Genomic DNA, 26397 nt, shown 5'->3' on the forward strand with positions numbered 1-26397 from the left:
GCAGCGTAGGTGACGTCATCCACCAGTTTCTGAACCGACGTTTTAGATAAGATAAGATATACTTTAGTGATCCCAATTTGGGAAATATTTTCTTCACAGCAGCATGTAAATAAGAAAATACACATGCATTAGAAGTAAGATAAAATAAATAATACAATTAAAACCTGTAAAGGTACAGAGATACATATCAGCAGTAGAAAACAAAACAAAAAACAATGAATCTTTACAGTAATGAAGGGTATATATCGAGTATATATTGGAAACACAATGTATACAATGTATACAAATATACAGGATTGAATAAAGTGTACATAATCATAGGCCTATTAAACCCCCAAAATGTATTGAATACAATATAAATTATACATTTGAGTAAGCAGAATAATAACAGTTTTACTTTAAATGTATATCCTCAAGGGACCACCTGAAAACAATATGTACAAATGAGTAAGACCTGGTTAAGCAAAGTTTTGTAGCTATGTGTGTCATTTATAAACAATATTAGCTTTTTATATTTGAATGATCTGTCAACCATCTATGCACACTTATAATATGTAGTTATAATATATTAATTTATAGTATATAAGCTATCATTTCTAATATTTTACACGTGATCTTTATCTTAAGGTAATGACGGTGATTTACATATTCTTTCCTGGTATCTTCATTAAGATAATCACTATAGTTTTAAAGTAAAGACTTGTCATTATTTGTGCTTTTTAGTTCAATTAAATTAAATTAAATGATATGTTGGGATTTTTAATAAGTTTTGCATCCCTATCTATACCCTTTAGAAAGTTCCTGAAACCCCCAAAGTTCAACTGTAATGTAATGAGGTCATTATGGCCCTAACATTAACTCATGCATACTGTAGTAGTTCTTAAGAGTGTGTCATTGACTCATCTTAGGTCATCTTTGAAAGAGCTCGACCCATAACATGAAGTGAAGAATAAAGTACACACTTACAAATAACACAACATGAACAATTAGGTCACATACACCTTTATTGGTCTTGCATATTGGTAACAGAATCAAAAGTCCCTATCATTCACTATCATTATGTTGACTTACAAATAAAGAAACTGACTAATCAATACACAGGCTACTGATAAAGAAACAAAGTAGATGATGAAATAGTGAAACATTAAAGAAACAATACATGGAGTACAGATAGAAGAAACAGGTTATTAGAGCAACATGAGTTTGGTTTGCATGATTGTATGTTTTTCTAACTGTACAAAACCCAAATGATCACAACAACAAATACAAATGGAGATTTAGTGACATTTTTCATATGATTGTGATGAGATGAGGCTGTGCATAGGAGGGTAAAAGCAGTGTGCATGTGGTTCCTGAAAGAGCCGCATCTGATCAAAACCGATACGCGTTTCTTCCGCAAAGGATAGAGATGAACCAGGGATATACAGTGACAGCTTTAAATTCAACATGAGCAGCATTGTGCTTTGCAATCTCAAAATATAATGAAAAGCCTATACTGGCCGGCGTGGACTCCCTGAAATGAAGACATTTCAAACACAAGATCAAAAAATGTTGTCACATGTCATGTTTTTTTGTCTCATACTGCATCTCTAAAGCTAATGTACAGAAGTTGATGTGGTTGTCACATGACCTAATTGTGATAATTTCATCATCAGTTCTGTGTTGTGGTTAACCAACACCTATTAAAAGTCACTCTCCATTTAGTACAGTGCTGCAGTTTAAATAAACAGTATACAGTACTCCTGCAGCACCAAATTGATTGCAGTCCCTACTGAACAAAAATAAAGCTACTGCTTTCCACAAAAAGCTTCATTTCCTGAATAAAAATGACATTGTGGCACAATGAGGTTAGAACTATCTTGCATGAAAACTAGGTGACTGACTGGAGTTGATCAGACAACACAAAGCAAACGTATGCAAAACCTGAGAAACTGAGGGGTTTGCATATCAATATATCCTTATTAACAGAGAAAAAACAAGGGAAACAACAACTATAAACTCTGGGCATATTGTACATGTTTTTTTCACCTTCTCATAAATAGTCTATTTATGAAAAGGCACCCATTTTTTTTAAATATACTGAGATGTTAACATCAACATAGCTCCAAGTACCTTTTATAAAAATGCAATGAATTAGTTTTAACTGCAAAGATCATTATGACATCTTTATCTAGAAAGAGTAAGTAAACTTGGTAACACTGTGACAGTCCCATCACTACACTCACTGTGTGTGAGTAATCCATTGTGCACACAATTAAATGTGCGTGTCAGCATGCATTCAAACGAATGCAAATCTGAACTAATCCAAATATATATATGTTAAATAAGATTACACAAGAGGCATCGTCCTTTCATTCAAGTGCCTTAAGACCGCCTGTAGAGGGCACTCTCATACTACATTCACAATACAGCAGCCATTGCCAAAACAAATCACAAAGACACATGCCCTTTCTCTTCACCCTCCCCCAGCCATTACTTGTGAATTTGCCTGGGAAGAGCAGAATACAGTTAGTGGAGTCTCATGAGTTCCGAGGCCCCTCCTTCAGTGAGCTTCAATGGGGTAGCCTGAGCAGTCTTGAAGGGCAATCGGGTGAACCTGCACCTCCTCCCTCATAGGATAGCTCATTAGTTTATTACATCTTGGTCTTATTTCTGTTGTTTTGCCATACTTTCAAATTGGTCATGATAACAGAATGAACAAGTTAATTGCTGAGGTCTGGGGGCAAGTCAAGAAAAACACAGTAGGATGTCTGACAGGTTACACATTAAACAAAGTTTTAATTCCTTTATCTCAGCCCTTTTATTTGGAGGGAAAACTAAACAGGTTAGTATGCTAAAAAGAAACTTGTTTATATATGTTTTTGTTCACACTTATAGGCATGAGGGAAAGCCTGATCTCTCTTCATAACTCTTTCTCTCTGTGGTCTTTCTGAAATTTAATATGCTAAAGTACAAAGCATTAACGGAGTAATAACACACTTTCAAACATGAATGAAACAAGAGTGAAAAGAGGAAGCTGGAGAGAGAAGTTTGAACCACCTCTTCACTCCTAGCCATTCACTGTGAAAATAACGATTTGGAAAACCTAACAACATTTTCGGATGCAGCCTTTTAACCACTTTTAAAGCTCCCCGTTAATTAGGTTGAATCGTGCCGAGGGCTTAAGTGAATCGGTGGCTTTGTCATGTGTGATTGAAGTTTGGCTGATCATGTTTCTCGAACTGGTTGGTCTTTTTGATGTCAACGAGTCCCCAGAGCTCAACTATTAAACTGTTGAGCATTGAGTCATTATAACTGATAGGAAATGAAGGTCAAAACTATAAAACAGGACAGAAGTTGTATTAAACCAGAATTATCTTTACATAAGCAAGAAGTCTCACAGAGACTAAAAAAGATTCTTTGTTTGGGCACTCTTCATCATCTTCCTGAGTTTAGGAGGACTGACGGAACACACCAAGTGGCCAGCCAATTCAGAAAAGGGATGGGAAAGGATGATCACATCCCTCAGCCATATTTGGAGGTTTCTTCTGAATGGACCAGCCACATTGGCCTGTTATGAAACATTCAGTAGAGAAAAGCGTGACACTGAAGGAGGAGCTCCTGCTGTAGGACACAGGCAATGTGAGCTGACCCGCATATGAGTCATCTGTGAACTTGTCCGCGGTCCTTGTGTGCTTTCCTTTCTGCCCCCTATGTGTAAAAGTGATGTTGAATTTATTTATTTTTTAGATTTTTTATTCTAGAAGTGTGTGAAATCAGTGGTGTAGCAGTAAAACAAGAGCCTTTGCATCCGTATTCTATTCACCTTTGACCTTCAAGACTCTCCTTCAGCTATCATAGAAAAATTACTGTTCGAATTACTGTTTGACCTTCTTTGTTGCTTGTTTTTAATTATGCTCTGTAAGGTGTCCTTGAGAGCTTTGAAAGGCGCCCATAAATAAAATGAATTATTATTATTATTATTATTAATAATAAAAAGGAGAGAAAAAATTCAAACAAAAAACTGAAAGATACATAAAATGTACTTTTTTTTTTAGGAGAGTGCCATGTGCTTCCGTTCGATCTGGATACCGTTACAATAACGGAACACCTGCACTAATCACGATGAGTATGTGAGACCCATACATAAAGACTTCATCACTTTTACAAGTCTTTTTTTAAAGTTCTGTCTTTCCTAAGTGTTCATAAGACTGAAAATATGAACTGTAATTCACACAGCTTGAGTTGTAAGCAAAAACTCTCTTTGTAGAACCGTCTACATTCTCTTATTCACACAAGGCTTTGATTATGCTCACATCTGAGCCCTAAAAGATGGATTGGATGACACTGTTTTGCAGCATATCAGTCTGGTGTTCAAATAATTTATCATAAACACTGACATGACACAGTGTCTTCCAGATTGTACCCAGACAGTGGGCATGTGCTACTGACTTTCCTCAAAGCCAAGATACAGCTCTGCGGAAACGTCTTCATCTGGACAGCAGTGCTTGTCGAAAAAGAGATGAGAGTCCAAAAGTCTTGCGGGGTAAGACAGGTGCATCGATTCCAGAAAAACTACAACTGTTTTGATAGTCTTCTTAACATTTTTTGTGTTTCCACATTGTCTTTGTCAACAGGTGCAGAACACACACCTGGAAATACTTGTTCTGGTTTATTCTGGGTTGTTGCTGCCACTGATCCTGTCAACCTTTTCCCCACCCGTTTGGCTTCTATGTCTCTAAACTTTTCTCTCGTTTTTGGCTCACATGCTTGTTTCACAGGGTGGTGTTGCACTTCTGCCCTGAACAATGTGATTTTCTTGTTTCTCCCCACTCTGTTCTGCTTCTTCCCTTCCTCCTCCCTGCTCACTTCCTTCCAAAGTCCCTTGCTCCATGGTACAGTTGAGCGGGCTGAGTTTGGACGATAGAGGGCTTACATTAGAGCCTGAGCCGACAGCAGACCTTTCCGTATGATTCCTCCCCTGGTGGCTTAAGCCTGTTAGCGGCCCTTCACCTTCTAAGCTCCTGGCTGCTGAGCCCTCACCTCCCCCTTGGGAGTTGCTTGGACTGACAGACTGCTGGGCCAGAGACGGAGATTTCAGGAATGCCAACGGAGACTTAGCTTCAATGGTTGAGGAGCTGGAAGTGGGAGAGAACCTTGAAACCATGTCGTCAGAAAGCAGCTGGGCAAGCTTGGCAGACCCAATGGGGGCGGAGGTTGCTACAGGTGTCATCACCGCCATAAGCACATCATCTTGAGCTCCAATGAAGTCAACCTTGAGGGCTCTATTTTGATTGGAGCTGCAGATGTTATCATAGGTCGTCCCAAAGCTGTCGACGCCCATATCTCCAGGCTCAGTCCCTCTGGGGGTGGACACGAACTCATACAAACCCTCCTTAATGACGGTCATTTTCTGATTGCTGTCAGGGCCCGTATTGCCTTCTATGGTGCTGATCTGACTTAGATCCAAGGGAGGAGGGACGCGCTGGTTTCTAGCACTAGTTGGACCCCCTTCAGCGCAAACTTCAGGCAAAGTTTGTCGGCCTTTAGTGGAGGTTAAGGTTTTCATCTCCATCTGCTCCTCCAAAATGATTTCCTTCGCCTTAATTGTTGATGTCTTGTTTAGAGTTTCTTCCAGCAGATTAACACTGAGCAGTTGAGTCGTAGTTTTGTTAGGCAAAGGCTTGACTCGTTCAGGGGAGCCCTGCTGGGCCACTTCCTGGTAATGGGACTTGCCTGTGCTACACGACTCATCATTGGAGTAGTGTTTGTGGTAGCTCCATCGGCTGGGTGACATATGATTATCCAAGGGATTCTTATTGTCCTCTTTCTTCTCCACCAACACATCTGAGAGTTCCATACTGCGTGCAAAAGCATCCTTGAGGTTAATAGAAATAATACTTCCACTCCGTTTTGCCCGTTCAAGGGCTTCCCTCCTCTTGATGGCCTTCTCCTGCCGCTTTTGTTCTCGGTAGAACTCAGAGAAGTTGTTGACAATGATTGGGATGGGAAGGGCTATGACCAACACACCTGCTATGCAGCAGAGCCCTCCAACAATCTTGCCCAGTAGGGTTTGTGGGTAAATATCTCCATAACCAACAGTGGTCATGGTAATAGTAGCCCACCAGAAGGAGGCAGGAATACTAGTGAATTTGGTAGCATCCTCGTCCTTCTCAGCAAAGAACACCAAGCTAGAGAAGATCATAATGCCCATGGCTAAGAAGAGAATCAGAAGACCCAACTCGTTATAGCTCCTTCGCAAAGTGAAGCCCAAAGACTGGAGTCCTGTCGAGTGCCTGGCCAGCTTCAGAATCCTCAGGATCCTCATGATTCGGAAGATCTGTACCACACGCCTCACGTTCTGGAACTGCATAACGTTCTTGTTGGACTCAGTTAGGCAGAGGGTCACATAGTAAGGCATGATTGCCAGCAAATCAATGATGTTCAGTGGGGCTTTGATGAAATCCCACTTATTAGGTGCTGAGAGAAGGCGCAGCATGTACTCCATGGTGAACCAGGCAATGCAGACAGCTTCTACATGGGCTAGGCTGGGGTTGTCATTGAACTGGCCAAATTCATCCACCACCTGAAGCTCCGGCAGGGTGTTTAGGGACAATGAGATGGTGGAAATGATGATGAAGATGATGGAGACGAAAGCCAGGAACTGCAAGAAAAAGACAACATCGTAGGTTACTGTATAAGCTGAACATATTTTGGGTTCACACTGTACATAATAGTGAGCTCACTGTATTTGGCCATATCCATTGCCCCAGTATGTCATCCAACAAGTAAGTCCTGCAACCTCTGAGATTTTGATTTTAATGTCCCAACAACTACCGTAGCCTTTTTACAAATGTTGCCAGATCTGAGTGACATCCAGTCACAGTCACAATGACCAAATCTCAGTTAAAGTAAAGTAAAGTAGGCAAAGATTCATTCAGTCATACTGCGCACGTACTTTATTGATCCCAATCTGGGAAATGTTTGTATTGCAGCAGCTCAATAAAAATAAAATGGCAAAACAAATGTATAAAACATACATACAAAATGTACTCAAAATATAAACACATATGAAGTAGGATATTGTATATACATTAAGTGTTTGAGGAATGGAGTATTAAATAAGATCTAAATGTGAAATGTACAGCGTGGGTTCAAGTCCAATAATGCGATAGAAGCTGTGGATAAGACAGTTGTCTGCCAGTCAGAGGTGAATTGCTATAGAATGTTATGGCCGTAGGCAGGAAAGTTTTCCTGAAACTGTCCTTGTGACAGTCGAGCTCAGCTTAGGCCAATTTTCAGAATTGAAACGTATGTTTGTGTGTACATAAGGACAAAAAACTCTGAAGATGTACTACCCATTCAACAATATCCTGATGATTTTGTTAGAGCCTCAAACAAAACAAAATTTGCCTTGAGAAGATTCTAATAATAATGGAAGCGACAGTTTAACAATATTGTACTTGGACCATGGAAACTAAATTTACAGCATTGATAGTCGCAGCCTGACACGTCTCATAAATTGTCTTAACCATAAATGCTTTGCCTGTTTGACAGTTCAATGAGTGCACATTAAAAAATATCTCCAACTTGTTCACATAAATTAAGATTTAGGAGCCCTCCTAATAATAAGATCGTTTTGAAATGTTGTTTCGGTTCTCTGTTTATAGTTAGTCCAGTCCCAGCCAGTAAAAACAGTCTTATAGGTGTTTTTCTGTGTCTTTGTCAAGTCGGAAAAATAATCCTGAAGTTGTCATGGGGATATCTACAGGCTACACACATACTGCATTGAATCAGAATCAGAACTAGTAATACTTTCATAATCCCATGGGCAAATTGATTTTCATGCCCTATCCATCTAGACTGAATAAAACAGATACAAAACAAAGTTAAACTTTGCAATTTAAGATACAATAAGATATACATATAAACATGAGAGACTGAAATAATATGTCCAATGAAGATACAATTAAATTAAAAGAATATAATACGGCCATAAGCAATGGAGAGAAGATCTAATGAATGAATTTGCATAAAGGGAACGATAGTACAATACTTCCTTCACAATCCCTTAAATCCTGTTAAAATGCAATTTACAAATGTTGGTAACCAGGACCAACAAACATTTAAGAATGAATATTATACAAGTTGCTTAGTAGAATGTGAAGTGAATGATTATATATGTTCCCCCATATGTAAGTTCACAGGGGATTTCTCAACCTTTGAGACAATGTTTGCCCCCAGCCCCCATTCATCCCTGCTCTTGGGTAATCTGAAGCCTCTTCTCACGGTATTGCTCACATATAACATAGACTTAGGGGATTCAACACTCCCCCCTGAGACTTCTGTTCAAAAAACTCATATGTCCTTTCTGAGTGAGGTAATCGAAGCATGTGCAGTCGGAGTCTTCTCCCTGCAGCCCTTGCTAGGACATGTCAGGATAATTGTAATAGGATTGTGTTGCTATCTATAGAAAGGATAGAGGGGAGGTTAGAAGTATTTACTCATTCTTTCTTCCCCCAGCAGGAAGAGTCAAGCATACGTCGGACACCCACAAGAAAAGACTTATACCAAAACAGAATCATAAAGAAAGGTCAGAGAAAAGTATAAATGTGGACAGATGATAATGACTGACAGGAAACACAGAGGGATGTTTCTCAATCCACAGATGGTGCCTCATGTTCTGTTTACTGCTTTATAATTGGTCATTATGAAAAAGCTGTAAAATATCATTGCAAATGTATTCTGAAATAGAGGAAACAAGTATAAGAATGAAAATAAGCATCAACCTGGAGATGCAGGAACATGTAATAAGTAGCAGCTATACTGTACAGGATGATTATGTAACATTTTCCAAACAACTAGTAGGATAATTGTAGTTGAGTAGTAATACAAATTGTATTTATAATATCATACAATATCATCTATGCATTTCTGCAATGTAGAAACGTTTTGTGTGAGGCAATATTCACAAATTCTCTGCAAACATCATTTTTATCATATTATATAACAGAAACTGTGTAATCATGTGAAATGGTCATGGCTCTGTTACTACAGAGGTACAAATAATAATGAGTTAATTATGAGTTATAATTCAAGACCTATGTAAGTCAAAGCTTGATTGCAATTATATAACCTTCAACTGCGAAGTCTTGAATCCAAAGACATTCTCAGTATGCTAATTAACAATCAGAAGATAGTTTCATGTACCAATGGAACTACTATATTATTTTATTATTCTGGTTTTTGACTTGTAATATTTTCTATCATAAAACATATCTTTCTAATAAAAATGTATACATTTTAAAATGGACAGTAAACGTATTTATTTGAAAACATGCATATGTTCCCCTTTGCTATTCCACTTGCTCATCTGTCATTTTATCATATTTGTTTGCATAATTTATTTATTTAATCTCCATTTTAACCTTTACATTTTATTTCATGTTGACTTTGATATTAAGATAATTGTAGCAGATCAGATGAGAATGAATCCAAAAGATTAAAAAAACTATACAAATTGTTTATTTTTTAGTAAAATAAGTGTGATTTAGTGTTTACATTATAGCTGCATTTTAGTTTCCTCTGCTATGAAAACTGTCACTTACACTGAGGACAGTTTTCCTAAAGGGCACATGTGACGAGAGGATTGTCTAATCCGGTGCGGATGATGCACCGTCCGGACTATGAGTACAGACGCAGCGCATTACTGCAAAACACCCTGAACACTGTTCCTGCTGCTTCATCACCCTCATTCAGAAAGAGTGATTGTTTTTAGACAAAACTGCACAGCAAGCAAGAAAAATAAAACAGAGAGGAGCAGGAGCAAGAAGACAGAGGGAAAGCCAGAGAGAGACAGGGTGAAGAGAAGTGTAGGGCAGGTGTATTAAAGTGTGTCCAGCCCCCGCGTCTTAATGGATTAATGGCTGCCAAATGCTGTGACCTTGGCACCCAGGGCAGATTTAAAGCCGTACCAGAAAAACACAAGCTGCTTTAGAAGCTGCACAGTACAGGGGGAATTAATGCAGGCTCCATATTGAAGATGCTACTGTTCAATAGAGTGGTGCAGAATGAGTACTTAAACCCAGAAATTAGTTAGTATTTTTGTTTTCCTCTTCTGGGAGTCAATGCTTTTTTTGTGTTTTTGGTTAGTTACCTGAAATAAGGTCTGTGGTTAACACAAGCTGAAGATATTTCAGTTAATACCACACTGGTGAATGTCTTAAATACAGCGGATGCTAACTAAACGTAGAAATGAGACTACTCAACATCATCACACCAAACATTAGCCACCTTTAGCTTAGCGGTAGTGACATGAAGTCATGTGACCGTGAAGTGCCTTGTTTATAGCCTAATGTTAGTTTTTTACTTCTGGAGATTGCATTTATGCTTTAAAAATCCTAAAGTTGTAAATATGATTTTTGGGGATTTTTTTTATAATATAGCTAAAAAACAATGGAAAAATCCCATTGATTTTTGTCAAGGAAGCTCTTGCAATTCTAACTGCTGCCTTAGTCTACAGAAATACGCCATCACTGCACCACTCTATAACTATTTAAATTAACATTAACATAAAAAGTGAGTCATTTAGAAAGAAACACTTGGGGGCATTCCTCTCACTGTTGTGTGATTGTGATCAAAATCTAATATCGACTTCTCAGTTGCTTTTATCTTCTTACTAAATACTGAGATATTCTAATTCTAACTCTGAGGCGTATTTGAAATGTAAAGGCTCCATTGACTCGAAAGCATGACAGTGTTTGTTATTGATATTAAGTATCCACCTCTGAACGCTATGAATCAATGAAGAGAAAGTGTCCCTATCATGAGTGAAGATGAATAAACTATTAGACGTCAGACATAAGGCGCAGCAGAACATCAGAGGATTGGACAGGGAAATAAAACGATGAAGGGTGTGTGCATAGAAACCCAAGCCCTGATCAATATGTGGAGGTATTTCTGGAAGTCCAGGGACAGGATGTGTTGGACCGCAGCTGTTTCCCAACACAACCCATTTAGAAAGCTCCAGCAGCTACCATGCATACCGTTTCCATCAGTTTTGAAACTGTAGCCATGCTGATTTTCATTCATTCGTTCCTGTTATTAATCCAGATGTTCCATAATTGCAATGGTGTAAAGTTACTCAGTACAATAACTCAAGTTCTGAACTGAACTTGAGCATATCCATATAAGGCTAGCTAATAATGTCTTTAGTTCTACTACATTTTCTTTAGAGCTGTAGTTTATTTCAGATTAAGATTAAGATTCCGCAATTAAAAAACTTTGACATAATGTGTCTCTAATGCGTTTGAAGAACAAAAAGGTTGAATTATTTTTCCAAACATTAATAACTAAGATAGATTTTTTTTTATGCGATTATATGTGCTATTGCGGATAAGTGAGTCTAGTTTGATAAAAATCTGTTGTAATACAGTTTAGGCCAAATAAGATCTTGCATAGCATAAAAGAGGTTTTATTAAGTGAAATATGATTTAAAGAGGAATGAAGCAATTTCTATATGCTGTCCCCAACTTACACAAATTGGAAAGTCTTTTTTGGCCTTGCACCACCCCGTACTTTAATGTCAGTTTATATTCAGCACATATTCAAAGCCTAATGCGGAAAGTGCTGCAGCAAAAGGCTTCCTATACTAAGCAGGCTATGATAATAGAAATGTTATTATAAATAATAAATGATATTATATTTGACAAGTCAATCATAGCATGGAAAGAGATGGATCTGAGATGGAGGGGGGTTGCTTGGCAGAAGAGTCAGCAATGGTGAAGTAGCTTAAATAAGTCTTGTTTCAGGTTTCCCAACAGATACAGGGTTAGGGTTAGGGGTTGCTGTTCACTCAGCTTATGTAGCTTCAATCTGCACAAATAGCCTTATGTTTAAAATTGCGCCCGAAACCAGGTGTATACCTATACCTGGCTGCTATACCTATCTATTTTTGTGTATTTTGTAAATATGTGTATTTTTTGTATATATTTTTGTATCTGGGTTTGATATTAAGCTGTCTCTTTTTTGCTGTAACTAATAAACATTTCCCCTCTGTGGAACAAATAAAGGTGTTCTGATTCTGAAAATATATCTAGTTCAGAAAATATACTGGACAAACTGAAACGTTGACTTTAATGAAATGTATTATGTCAACAGATTTCACTTAACTGTATTGGGTTAGATGAAGGCAATAATATTAAGTTTAAAACAAAGATATTAGGTTTAACTAAATATTATTGCTTTCACTCAACCTAATACAGTTAAGTGAAATTAGTTGACATAATACATTTATTCTAATAAGGGAAGCAGTTCAGTTATGGGAATGAAATTTAGACAGGTTATCATATAACTGGTTTTATTGCTACTGAGCCAATAAGAGACTAAATCTACATATAAAAAAATGAGATGTGAGTCAGTGCTTAACAAGATAAACTCTGTGAATCATTTTGTTCTGAATGCTGCTACAATGTCCTGTAAAGACAGACGGAAGGAAGAGAGTCAGAATTATAGTAATTACTCCAAAGAGAAGCTTCTGACTGCTCTCTGTGACACACTGGGCTGTAATCACTCACAACCGCTGTGTTATTAGCTGTGAAGGCGGGGGGGGGGTTAGGGTTAGGGGGGGTACCACCTACACTGAATCACAATGACCTGTGGATGTGTTTGGTTTAACGTCATTTAATGAAACTCTGAGGCTTTGTCATAGGAAAACGTTTTTTTTTGTTGTGATCTTTGTAACAATGTTTGATTCCAAAGACTTGTCTGGGGGTTCCACAGGACGATAATCAATGTTATTATTAACATGCTCCAAAATGCTTAAAAATGCATAAACAATCCCCCAATACCCACACTGGAGGATGATGCAACAGAATAAAACATCAATTGAGATCAATTTATTATAAAGTGAAAGAAGGGGAAATCTGAGTTGTACATTACCATGTTGAGTAATTTACATTCTTTGTTTTTTAAAATAGGACGAGATATTAAATAATATACAGTACATTACTAAAATGAACAAAATCGTTTTAAAAACGATTAACAATTTTCCATCAACATTTTCCAACTACAGCTTAACAGAGAGGAGTATAAACGTAGTCTACCACTGGTCTAAAATAAACCTATTAACTCCAGGTTCAACACTACACAAATATTCAAGTTTTTACAATGGTGCATTTCAGAACAATGGATTATAAAGTTCTATCACACAGTAAAAAATCTATAAAAAGTAATAACAGCAAAGGTTGTGTTAAAGCAATCTAAGTTATATACTTCTAATGTTATTCCCGATGTTTCTCCAAGCAAGTGTCTAAATATGTTCAGCATCTGTTCTAAACTCTCGGATCCATGACAGTTGCTTTAGTAACGAAGGGCTGACTTTGGCGTATTCTGCTGATAACTAACTTCAACCTCATGAGAAAAATGCATTATCATGCTCGCAAATATTATTCATTCCTATGCACAAAGAAAGACAATACAGGGCCACAGTTACAGGCATTGTCAAACTAAACATCTGTCTTCACCATCCAGCTTTTACTGGAACAGCTAGGGCTTCGAACAAAACTGTTTTTCAGAATTACCATTTCTGAAACTTTTCCGCATTTATCGCTTAAAATCACAGAAATGGTTGTAAATCGCACAACAAATGTGTACCATTTTTAATGGTAGAAATACATTGTTTTCACAAAGTCTATTTGGTTGAAAAATCCTCAAATGCAAGCTCCGATTCAGAATAGGATAACGGAGTAAAACATATGTGTAAGGGTTTGTGAAATATATAGAGACTTGTCATTCTTATATTGGCTTAATCCAAGCAGAACCTCAATAAGATGCTCAGCTGCTCAAAACAAACTTTAAAAAAACATCCAGTGACCTTATTGCACTGTGACTCAGTGACCTCCTTATCTGCGGAAATCCACATTATTAAATAAAAGTTTTTTTGCAATTGGGGCTTTACTGGTTATTTGTGTTGTATTACACAAGAGAGATTTCTTTATAATCTGCTCTGTATGTCCCTGTATAACCCATGTCAGCTCCTTAACTGGACAAAAGCTTAGCTAGAATATACATAAAGTATGTTGCCACATAAAAAGATGCAGGAATGAGACCGCTTAACTTCCTCACAGCAAACGTTAGCCACCTTTAGCTTAGTGGTTGTGCGCAGCCATGTAACCATGATGTACTATAGTTACTTGATAGCTTTTGTGTTAGCTTTTTACTTTTGATGATGTATGTGATGTATATGTGTGAAGAGTATCCTGCTTTATAAAATCTGTAGGTATCATAAACATGTTTTTGCAATAATCTTGTTTTCTGCAATATTCCCAAATCCAATTGAAAAATCACAATTCTTTTTGTCGAAGGAGCCCTTGTAATGTTAACTTCCATGTCAGCCTACAAAAATACGTCATCACTACACCACTCTATTAAATAACACTGCTGTGAGTCAGTGACCCCCCCCTCCCAATCATCTGCGGAAATCACAATGCAGTTGGGGGTTTTACTGTGCTGTATTAGAGAGAGATTCCTTTATAATGGGATTCTGCTCCTACTTCCCTCCCAACCACACGTCAAAAAGGTTGAATGAGTTGAATATTCATATATATAGCTCTATGTGTAAGTCTTCACCTTACCCAGTTTAATGAGTAATATTGAATTAGCTGCAGAAAATATCAATGATGTCTCTCCTAAACTGAAAAGAAGTGAAGTCATGAACAAAAGACAGCAGCTTGTATGCTGAGGTACACTCAAACTCACTGGGCAGACTCAAAGGGAGACGTTTGCCAACAAAACATTTACAGTCAACAAGATGAACTTTACTGTAGACGGCAAAACCACTCTGAAACAGCCTCTACTGAATCACTCTGGTTTGAATGGAAGCATTCGATACTGGAGAGCTACATTACTGAATAAACATCCTTCTACTCTCTATGAAGGCACAGTGCCAAGCTGTCTGTTGATACACACACACACTTGTGGGGACCATGCACACACATACATACATAAAATTTGCAATGGGGACCAAGTTTCTGATCAAGCATTCTAAATAATACAACCACACTGTTTTTTATTCATATTGGGGACCAGGTTTCTGATCACCATTTCCAGGGAACACACACACACACACACACACACGCATGCACACACACACACACACACACACACACACACACACACACACACACACACACACACACACACACACTCACTCACTCACACACACACACACACACACACACACACACACACACACACACACACACACACACACACACACACACACACACACACACACACACACACACACACACACACACACACACACACACACCCACGCACTTAATCAATTGTTGACTTTTATGATGTCTTGAATTTGACAATACATTTCACAATGATTTTTAAAACTCATGCAAGTGTTAAACTGATTCTTCAACAAAAAGATGCCAATTTGGGCAAACTTTCCTTTGAAGACACAGTGCTGGACATAAGGCAAATCAAAAACCTGCTCAACAGAATCATTATCATTGACAATATCTAATTAAAAAACGTTTCAAAACTACAGCGGTAAAGTTGAAAAGTGGTGTTAACAGTACTTTTTGTTTAACTTAATCTGAAGCCAGATTTAGAGCCTCATTTCATCGTCACAGTTTAACAGGGCAGATACTTACACTAATCCCCTAATTTAACCATATTACATAAACTACTTAAGCAGAGATGGAAACACAAGTAAACATTATAATCACCCATTGTGCATGAAAAGTAAACAGCGCAAAATCATAGTTGAAAGTCAAAGGTGAAGCAGGAAGTAGCCTGGGTATTTTAAAAAGCTATTGGTTGGGAAATAACTTTAATAATCCTGTTAGTTTAAATATATAGTGGTTTAGATAAATATTGTTCATCTGCTGGATTATTAATGCATTTATTTCTTTTTCTTTTGTCATGTCTGACTTTCAGTTTATTTCCTTTTCTCTTTTTGATTTAAGTGTGATAATTTTTTTATATATTAATCAATTATATTTATTTATTTATTTATAAAGCTGTTTTTTGGGATTAGAGTTAGGGTTAGTCCCTCAGTTCCCGGACTGCAGCAATATGGCTGATAGGTATAGAAGAATAATTCATAGAGACTGGATAATACCATAAAAATAAGTCCCAAGTTGTTTCAAGTATTATTTTTAAATATACTGTCGTTTCAGTAAAATGTTATGTTCATCTCCTATGGTAAAACTGAGTGCTGGTTGGGAGATCAGAATAAATAATAATCCATATAATTTAAAAATACATTCATGACATTTATAAACAGTACACATTACAGCTGTATTGCCAGCGACTGCAACTTGTAAATATGCAACATTACAATGAGGCACTCACAGAATGCAACACAGTACTTTTACTTAAGTTATTAAAATACTGTACCAAATACTTTAATTTTAAGCTATTTTACATTTCCTCTTCACGACATCTTGGAAACCAAATTTGTACTTTATACTCTACTACATTTATCTGACAGCTGTAGTTGCTTTACAGACAGTTAATAGCTTACACTAAATGTAAATCAACTAACAGATGAAAATGTTTACACATAAATATAGGTTAAAATACTTAGCAACAGTGTAAGTAATACAAATTAGCTTGACCTTTACCAACTGTGATGAACACATTAATGCACCTTAATATAATATATTATTAATACAAAATAATATAGTTTACTGCACTCTACACACACAGGAGTAATGGTATGATGGGATAGATAGACACACATTGACATGGTGTCACATCTGTAACCCATATATAATTACTTTTTAGAGCTTAAGCTTAATACTCTTATACTTAATTTGATAACGATATTGCACTGATTTTTTTTATTTCTAACAGACTGGTAACAAGAAGTGTATTTCATTAAGATTTGTCCTACCAAAAAGATATTGTACAAAAGAGATGTAGAGTATATTGTTCTTGGAATGTCAAAGTGAATAAGCAGGAAATGGATAGAAGATTGTATATCTGAACATAAGCAACTGATTGAAGTCATTGCATAAAGAAACACCATCTTTTTTATCATGATTGGACATTTAAAACACTTTAAGAATGGAGTGATAAGTTGGCAGAGTGTTATCTCCTCAACTATTAGTCGGCCTTGTTGGTTAAATCGAATACACTTCATAAAAACTCATCGAACCTAAAGTGAATGTGAAAGTTAGAGAATCTGAATTTTCTTTTTTCTTTACCCTTAAACAGGAATACAAACACAAATCAGCTTCGTATTTGACTGCTTTTTATTAACAGTTATACTAGTGAATGCTGGATTCTGATAGGTGTAAAGTGTTTGAAAACTAATGCCATTTTGCAGGCTCAAAGTTGTTCTAAACTTAACTGAAAACATATAATAAAAGAGTAGAGGAGAAAAAAGATGTGTCGTTTTTTTGGGGCGGGGCTCATGTTTATCCGAGGGGATTCTATATTACTGTGACATAATGTTAAAGTATGGTTGGTTTCTGTCCTGTGTACTTGGAAACTTTACAATTTGGACCAATTTCTTTGAATTTCTTTGGCTGAGCATGCACAGCTGATCACTGTGAGAATGGCCCTCTGCAGGAGTCTCTGACCTACTGTACGTAAGTAAGTACCATTTTAATGCACTATGCCCCCCCCCACTTCCATAGGTCAGACGGTGGACAGGACAGACTTTTCAACCTGCCAACAGTTAGTCTATTTGCAGCAGCAGCAGCAGCAGTCCTGGTAAAAGCTCCAAAGGAGATTAAGCCAAACTCCTAAGTCATTCTGTGTGGGCGTGTGTGTGTCCACTATGAACAGGTGACCGTGCATGCAGACCTGCATACCTCACTTTATTGTAATATACTGTGTAAAAGAAAAGAGTAAATAAACAGTTTCCCGTATGTATGTTGTATAATATGTCTGGGAACAATGGAGACAATATTATCAGGTCTAGCCGGAAATATTAATATAACAATCCTGTTTGTGTGTGTCTGTGTGAGCGTCATAACAAAAGGGACCATGTCAAAAAAATATAATCGGAGCCACAAATAAGAAGATTACACGGATTATCTAAAGTGTACCAAAGTAATCTCTATTATTGGAATTTTTAATACTCATATTATCCAATAAAACACCCAACTATCATGTCCATCTGGACTCTGAACTGCTGTGTGTGACTGTGTGTGTAACTGAGACCAACAGAACATGTGTGTGTGTGTGTGTGTGTGTGTGTGTGTGTGTGTGTGTGTGTGTGTGTGTGTGTGTGTGTGTGTGTGTGTGTGTGTGTGTGTGTGTGTGTGTGTGTGCTTGCCCTTCAATTTGCCAGCCATGTTTTCCAAATGGACAGGTAATGCTCCTGTTCTAATCAGCAGTAGCACTGAGCTGCACATGTGACCAGGAATAGGCTTTCCTATTGGTTGAGAGCGAGCTGAATCACTGTCAGTGTCATACGCTTCCAACAGTCACATGGACTTCTGAAGGTTGTATTTATAGAGTTAAACGCTTAACGTGACTTTAATATTAAAGACTACAAAGAAATCTCCAAAGGTGTACAGCACCTTGCCTGCATTTCATAAGAGGTAATCCAAAAGTATGGAAAGTAATCAGGTTACATTACTTTACTATTGTGATTTTTTTCTACATGTAACTAGAAGCAGAATACAATTTTAAAGTACCTCTGTGTAACTCGTCAGCCATTACTGGTCAGATCGTAATTCAGACAGCATGATTTAAATGTAGCCTCAGAGAAATCAGATCTCAGTAAGCCTGTTTCTGTCCCTCTGAGATCCAGCTCCCATGCTGGATGAGCTTGTGTTGAAGGAGCCATTACATCAGGTCTGACCTCTGCACATAATCAGTCCTGTCTCCTCAAGCTGCTGACTGCTGAACCTGCTCCCCAACCCCCTCAAACTTTCTGATGCTCAACATTTTTTGTTACATGAAGTTTTCAGATGATCTGCTGACCTCCACATTATACTGTTTCCTCTTCAACACACAAGGAACACACTACTTCCCTCATCTCCTTCTTATTTCGGTGACTCAAAGGTATTCCAGTGAACACAGTATTGATCCCTTCTCGTAATAAAGATGAACCATCAGTAAAGAGAACAGGTAAATGTTCTTCATCTGTCAGATGATTAGTGATGGAGCGATGCTCTGCTCGGTTCTGTTTTCAGGAGACTCGTCTCTGCTCCGCTGCAGACAGTCCAAGCAGCTCACTGTGGTTAACAAACTGTATAATTATTTTTTAAGCCTGCAGTGTGTCTGCTACACACAGCTTAGTACACAAACACACACAACTGAGCTAGCTGAAAATCCAAACTTAGTTTTAAAGAAAACACACATCATGTTTTCATCAAGTATTGGATCACATGACTACTGACAGCTATTTGAAAAAGAACCTGTTGGTAACAAAACATTTTTGCAGGATTTAATACGTAGTGCTTGGATTTTGTACACACGCTGGGGGTTACTGCCATGTATTGTTTCATGCTTTCCTTTTTTGTTTTTTAAATACATTGCTTGATTTTTGAGGCACAAATCAAAAAGGTGGTGAATCAGTATAGTAACTTAAATTTATAAAACTATTTTGGCTTGTTTTGACAATCTATGTTACATACTTTGATTAAAGAAGAATCGTTTAATACTTTAGGGGGACTACTTCTTGTACAAAACTTTCTGCACAAATACACATTTTTTTGTTTAACTCACAATACTGAGCAGGCAGATACGAATGCCCCCTGCTTTCATAGAACACCCTTCTTCTGGACAATTTGAGAAACTCGCCATGAAACAGGAGGTTGGGCATACATTCTCCAAAATGCTCAAAAAAAACTTTACAGGTCATATTGAATCAAATTATAGTGCCACTTACTGGCATCAGGAAGTCAGCCTTACATGACAAACATCATCCAAATAAAATGACAAAAATCAATATCATGTTTCTTGTTGAGCGTGTTTTTTAGCGCAGTAAAGTGAACACAGGAAGTGATGCAAGAACATTAAGGGCCGTCTACAGTCCGATAAAGTGCTAACACACCGGAACACAGCAGACTTTGGCGCAGTAATCCTCCTCCTCCTCATGTTCTGTTCCTGCAGGTGTAGGAGGATTACGCTCCTGATGGCCCCATGATGGCCTCTGATGCTCCACGGTACGTAGATCTGCCTGAGGCGGCTAATCTCACAGGGAGACTCATGTTTCCCCCCCAGTTTGACACTGTGCCTTCAACACGCACAAACAACTAAACCCTACGGCTGATGAATATGCAGTGATTTCAAAATTTGACATGCAAAATATTCAATCTGTTATCATGGCCCTAATACTACTGCTGCTGGGAAAATCACTGGCGAAATACCTACATAGTTATAATTGGTTATGATGGTTAAGATGTATTTAAATAGTTAAAAGAAATAGTTTTCATTATGCACCCTTTTGTCGTGCTATTATTAACATTTTATATTATTAACTGATTATTATAACAGTGTAAGCAGTAAATGTTGGAGATGGTACTAATTCTATATTGTAGTTTAATTCATAATAATGCACACTTGATAATTCAAAGATAACAGTGGAACTAATAGTAAGATAAGATAAGATCAGATAAGATAATATAAGATAAGATGTACCTTTATTAATCCCCGTGGGGAAATTCAAGTGTTTATGCAGCAACAGAGAAGAGGAAAAACAGTACAGGTTCACACAGGGATATGAAACACACATTTAAAATTAAAATTCTGAAAATCTAAAAAATATATACAGATAAGTAACGAAGAATTGTTAAAAATAAACACATGTTTGTGTTCAGAAAGAGAGTGCAGGTCAAAGTTATTGTGCAAAAGTGCAAGAGTGCAGGCTTGATGTGCAGTCCGGGTTACTGTCAGTGAGTCGCATGGTTAACCCCTTGTTGTGCAGCATGATGGCTACAGGCACAAAGGAGTTTCCCAGGCGCTTAGTGCTGTGCAGAGGTGGGATGAGTCTGTGGCTGAACGTGTGGCTGAAGACTTCGATAATAAAATACTGTGTTTGCAGCTTTAACTTATCAACCAATAGAAGTGAATTTAATAAATGTTGTTCCTTTACCTCATTAATTAGGATATTATAATACATAACTATAACAAAGCTAAGGGATTCACAAGAGACTCATTAACATGAGTAATATTTTCATTAGAGGTGTACAAAGACTTCATCCAACAGAATTATCTGTCACTGTGTAAGGGAACAGGAAGTTCAGCACGTTTCATACAAATCTGGTTTAATTGAGCAAATGTTGTATTTTTCCAACCTTATTTTTAATATATATTAACACATAATAATATTCAAATCATCATAATGTTCTTTTCATCTCTCTCTCTCTCGCTCTCTTTTTAGAAAAGCTTTTTTAACAATACTCATTTCTAGGGAATAGTATGTTAGAATTTAAAATCAGGTAAATGTCAAAAGAACACACAGCGATATCCTGATTTATAGTGTCTGATATGCATCCTAAATTCCAATTTAGTTTTCCCTATTTGTTCTCCTTTTATGATTTGTGGATAGCTATTAATTTAATTCATGTATTTTAGGTTTAACTAAAAAAATAATTAACATCCAACCTCCAATATGCAATTCAATTTCCCTTCTGATTACTTCCTATCTAAATAAATACCTACATCTTCCAAACCCCACACCCCCAGTTTGTAAAGCTTCATGGTATTAATGTATCAGTATAAGTATAAAATAGTCTCCAAGCTCATTGCCAGGTTTTCCCAGACTTCAAAAACATAGAAGGAACAGAACATGACTGATTGCTATCAATGTTTTCAATCCTGGACCATGTCATTATCTGATAGCAAAAGGTCATCTCTTTAGTAGCATGTTAACTGTGTGTGTGAGTGTGTGTGCAGTGTGTGTTACCTTGGCAGCCAGAGATGAGCTGGGTTTCTCCAGCAGGTCCCACAGCTTCTGCCTCTTGTCTCCGCAGCAGCCCAGCTCCTCCACCTCCCCCTCCTTCTCCCGGAGCGTGTCCGCCTCCCGCCGCAGCTCCTCGTTCATCTGCTCCTTCTTCTGGTGGTAACGCGCCTGGCAGCAGGACTCCAGGTAGATTTCGTCGATCCCCCAGTAGTCCAGCTCCTGGCCAAAGGACAGGGCGCACATCTCCTCCATCATGTGCAGCTTGCCCGTTCTGTAGAAGTTGAGGATGGAGGAGAAGGCTACCGGGTGCCGGTCGAAGAAGTACTCATTCTCTGTCAGGCTGTAGTCGTCGCAGATCTCCAGCAGGGACTCGTGGGTGTTGCAGTCTCTGAGGCGGCCCAGCCGGGTCCTAGGCAGCCGGTCCAGAGTCCTCCATAGAACCTCGTGTGTGAGCCCCCCCACGTTGAGCCTGACCCTCCGGCATCGCGCCTTGATGCGGATGATGTCGATGGGCTCAGGGGGGAGCATAGGGCCCGCAGGGGGCCGCGGGGTGACCTTAGGGGTGCTGGAGTTCAACTTGTCTGACATGTTGCCTCTGTGTGTGTCTTACTGTGTGTCTCTTACTGTTGGGTGTGTGTGTGAGTCTGGAGCTTGTGGGGCTCAGTTAGAGGAAGGTGGGGGTCGGTTGGAGACGGTTGCCCAGGCCCACCAAGCTCACCTGGCTGGGTTCAGACTCTACTCCTAACTCCGGGTTAGATCCATGGCTGCAACACAAATCAGAACAGAGTCAGTTATTTTTATATAAACACATAACAATATTTAGATATTTCTACTGTGAGTTGCACCTCGCTCCCTCTTTTTTCATTTTTAAACTATACTAAGTTTTATGAAACAGCATGTTAGAATTTAAAAGCAACTGTTTCTCATTTTGTTATGTACGGTACATAGCTGCAAAATCCGAGCAGAGTCAGTGATTTTATATGAATATTCTAAATGAGGTCTAGAGTCCCATGGCTGTGGCTCAGAAGCTGGATCGTGGTCCTTCAATCACAAGGTTGGTGGTTCAATCCCCAGGCCCTGCAGTCAACATACCAATGTGTCTTTGGGAAATACCTAAACCCAATTTGGGTCCTGGCGGCCTACAGTGTGTGTGAATGTTAGTCTCACTGAGCAGGTGCACCTTGTATGGCAGGCTCTGTATGGATGACTGGGTAAATGCTTCACAGTTAAGAGACTGGAACAGCCCTACATGAATGCAGACCATTTACCATCAATATATAATATTAAAAGATAATGAGTTATACAATCCCTGTTTCATCAGCACTATTGTAAATGGTGAATGGATTACATTGATATAGCTCCCAGTGTGACTCACATTACCTCACTGCATTTAGATATATATTATTTAATGTAACTGAAAATATTTTATATTTTTTGTTTTAGTTGATTCAAGTATTATAACTTATTCTGTATATTGTGTACTTTTAATTTCCTAACTTCCTAATGATATACACCTGTTCTCCTGTGTATGTCAACAGGTGCCCAGCAGCTCATTTCTGCAGGTTAATCTAGCCATGCCCACTGGATGCTTAAAAGGGACGGACGGATCTAATCTACTAAATATCATTATCAGTGTGCTAAGTTCACAGCCTGCATGTGAGGCTGGATTTACCGCAGGGAAATGGATGCCACGTCTTTATGTGGCACACACACACACTCACACACACACACCAGCTATCTACAGTTTAGCTAAAAGTTTAGAGTCAAATATAGAAAAATATTGGACTTGAATGTGTGTGAATGGGTGACTTGAATTAAATGCATTATGTCAACAACTTTCACATTATTGTATTAGGTTAGTTGAAAGCAAAAATATGAAGTTTAAATACAAAATATAAGGTAAAACTTAATATTATTGCTTTCAACTAACAAATTAAGTGTAATCTGTTGACAAAATTCCCATCATTTTTTTTTTCAGTGTATCTTGTAAACCCAGGAGTCTCATCATACCTCAGGAAACGTTGGTATTTTTAATTATAAGGAATCCTCTACCTAAATCATCTTAACACAGACCAGATGTTCTTATGTAATGAATACCAATTGTAACACGTGGAATCTAAACTGCACATTTATTTTCCTTTTTTTTTTAACTTGGAAGCCGTTCTCCTATTGGACTAAGGGCTTACGTTGCCATTAGAAGTCCTGTGACTGCAGGACCTTTATCTGATTGTGTAATGGAGTTCCACTAAATCCCAGTAGCGGTATTAGGCTTCGTCTCCCCTGGCTCAAGTCTGCCTTAGTTAATTATAGACTGTCTATCTCCTCCTGGGACACTCACAGGACACGGCCACGTAAGGATCCAAGCTGCTCAATCACCTCTGAAAAATCCCTCATCCAGAAGTTCACCTCTAAGGAAATGACACATTCATTTTGGTAGCATGAAGACTTAGATCATCATACATAAATGTAATTTACACTTCTCTTTACTGGGTTTTTAAAACCATAATTGACTTAATTTTTATAAATAATTGTGTGTAAAAATAACATAGCTGATTTGTTTTAACTTTCTTTTTCATGAAACCAGACCACATGCAGAGATAAGTTAAATCATTAAGAATAAGAGTCCAAAGTGAGAGCTTCCACTTAGTGGTGAAGGGATTAGGAGACTCAGGCTTAACCCCTCATTAAGCACCTGAGCCCAAAGCACAAATAAAAAGTACATAGAAAGTGACCACAATTATAATCATTTTACTACAATTAACGTCCTTAATAAAAGCCAACTTCTTATACTTAATTTTAAACATTTAAAAAGGTGTGTAAAGTAAAAGAAAATCGCCCACCTGTGTAAAACGCGCTGGTATTTGGGAGAACTCTTGCACCTCCAGGGGGTCCCACCATAGCACCCGTTAGTTACCCCAGCCGCTGCGCCTCCCCTCCGGCTGCTGATGCGTGAATCCCCCCGAGAGCTCGCAGGGCGCTGGAGATCCACATTTCGGAGAACAAAAAAAAGAGTAAATTTCAGAGTGGAAGTGTCCTGGAGAAAGTGACTGCAAAACTGCGCGCCATGAGGGAAACACAGCAGAGACAGGAGAGACACCGACCGGCCGCGAGGGAGAGAGGAATAAAGGGATGAGAGAGGGAGAGGGAGAGAGAGAGAGGGAGGAGGGGGTAATTGGATTGAGGCGTTCAGCACCGAGGACAGCTCCGCACCAACAGCTTGATTCCACAAAACTCTCCTGCTCCGCGCAAAGCAATTTAACTCACTGAAAGAAAAATATGTCTTAAGAACAGAACAAACTACTCCGTTCATTATACTAAAGTATTTGACTAGCCCTCTGGAGAATGGGATCTTTATTTATGGTGTAAAAAATCCTACAAATAAAGATTTATGGATGTTTTCTGTGTTGTTTCCACTTTTTAAGAGGATTCATCATGTTTCAGATCCACATTTGTACTGTATCGTTAAGAAGGGATTGTTCACAAGAGAATTAGACCTCCGTTTCTACGGCAGCTCCCACAGCTCCACACAGCGGCTGCAACCGTCCCAGCTCCTCCAAGCCCCGCCCCCTGTCCTCTGGAGGTGTCAATCCAACCTCAAGCACAGAGGATTTAAATATGACTCCAAAGCACTCTTTTAAAAAGTTGTTTTTATTTGTAGACCTTAAATGTTTCCCATAGTATTCATGTTTAAGAGAATGAGCACATATTAAGCTCTTAAAATGATAAATCTCAAAATTAAAAGTAATTTAACTCTCCTGACGTCTGACACATTATTGGTGCTCTCTTTTAACCAATCAGATTTCATCACAATCTCCAGCAGCCAATCATCATGCTGCAGTCAAGCTTTAAAATTGTTCTCCTTTCTACTGCAGTCAGCTGTGATTTCAGGTGTTCATGATGTGACCTGCCTCCCCCCCATCCATCTCCATTCATCATGTCCAAGGCCAGGAGAGCTAATCCAAAGACCACACCTCAACAGACCTCTTCTTCATCCCACCTCCTCATCAAATCCAGATCTTCAACATCACCACCAGGTCTAGACCCACCAAAGGAAGTCTCTCCTGATTCAACTATCACATTCTCTATCTCCCCCCAGAGTATCTCACACCGTTCCAAGGTTAACACCCCGTATAGCACTCTGTTTCACACTTACAATGATCTTCATCAGCACTTTACAAATAAATACAGTATAAGGAAATATAATATGTCAATAATAATCCAAAGAAAACAGATCAATCAGGAGAATCTTAGTTTTGGTTAAATGGTTTTAGACATGTTTGCGAGGGTTACTTAAACAAATGTATTCTGTTACATGTTACCTGTTAAAAACTGTAATCAGTAACTTAATCTGAGTATCAAAAATATAAAAGTTATGTCATTTGATTACTCCTTTTACAAAAACAGAATATGCTATTTCTAGTATGTACTATATGCATTAAGAGCATCCATAGTTTTCTTTATCAAATCAGCTGTTCACCTACCGAACTGTAAAAAATAAGAAAACCAGCAAAATAAATCACTACAGGCCCCAG

At 38.2% G+C, this 26397-nt stretch overlaps 1 protein-coding gene across 1 annotated transcript; it reads right to left on the minus strand.

Moving 5' to 3' along the window:
- Positions 1 to 996: 996 nt before the first annotated feature.
- Positions 997 to 24964, minus strand: LOC134865482 (potassium voltage-gated channel subfamily B member 2-like). Its single transcript, XM_063885021.1, has 3 exons — positions 24706 to 24964; positions 21869 to 22629; positions 997 to 6643 (listed from the first exon to the last, which is right to left on the minus strand). Exons 2-3 carry the CDS (start codon positions 22451 to 22453, stop codon positions 4742 to 4744), a joined length of 2487 nt encoding a protein of 828 aa, XP_063741091.1. The 5' UTR covers positions 22454 to 22629; positions 24706 to 24964; the 3' UTR covers positions 997 to 4741.
- Between the last annotated feature and the right edge of the window lie 1433 nt (positions 24965 to 26397).

Source organism: Eleginops maclovinus, chromosome 6 (assembly GCF_036324505.1).
Source record: "Eleginops maclovinus isolate JMC-PN-2008 ecotype Puerto Natales chromosome 6, JC_Emac_rtc_rv5, whole genome shotgun sequence".
NCBI lineage: Eukaryota > Metazoa > Chordata > Actinopteri > Perciformes > Eleginopidae > Eleginops > Eleginops maclovinus.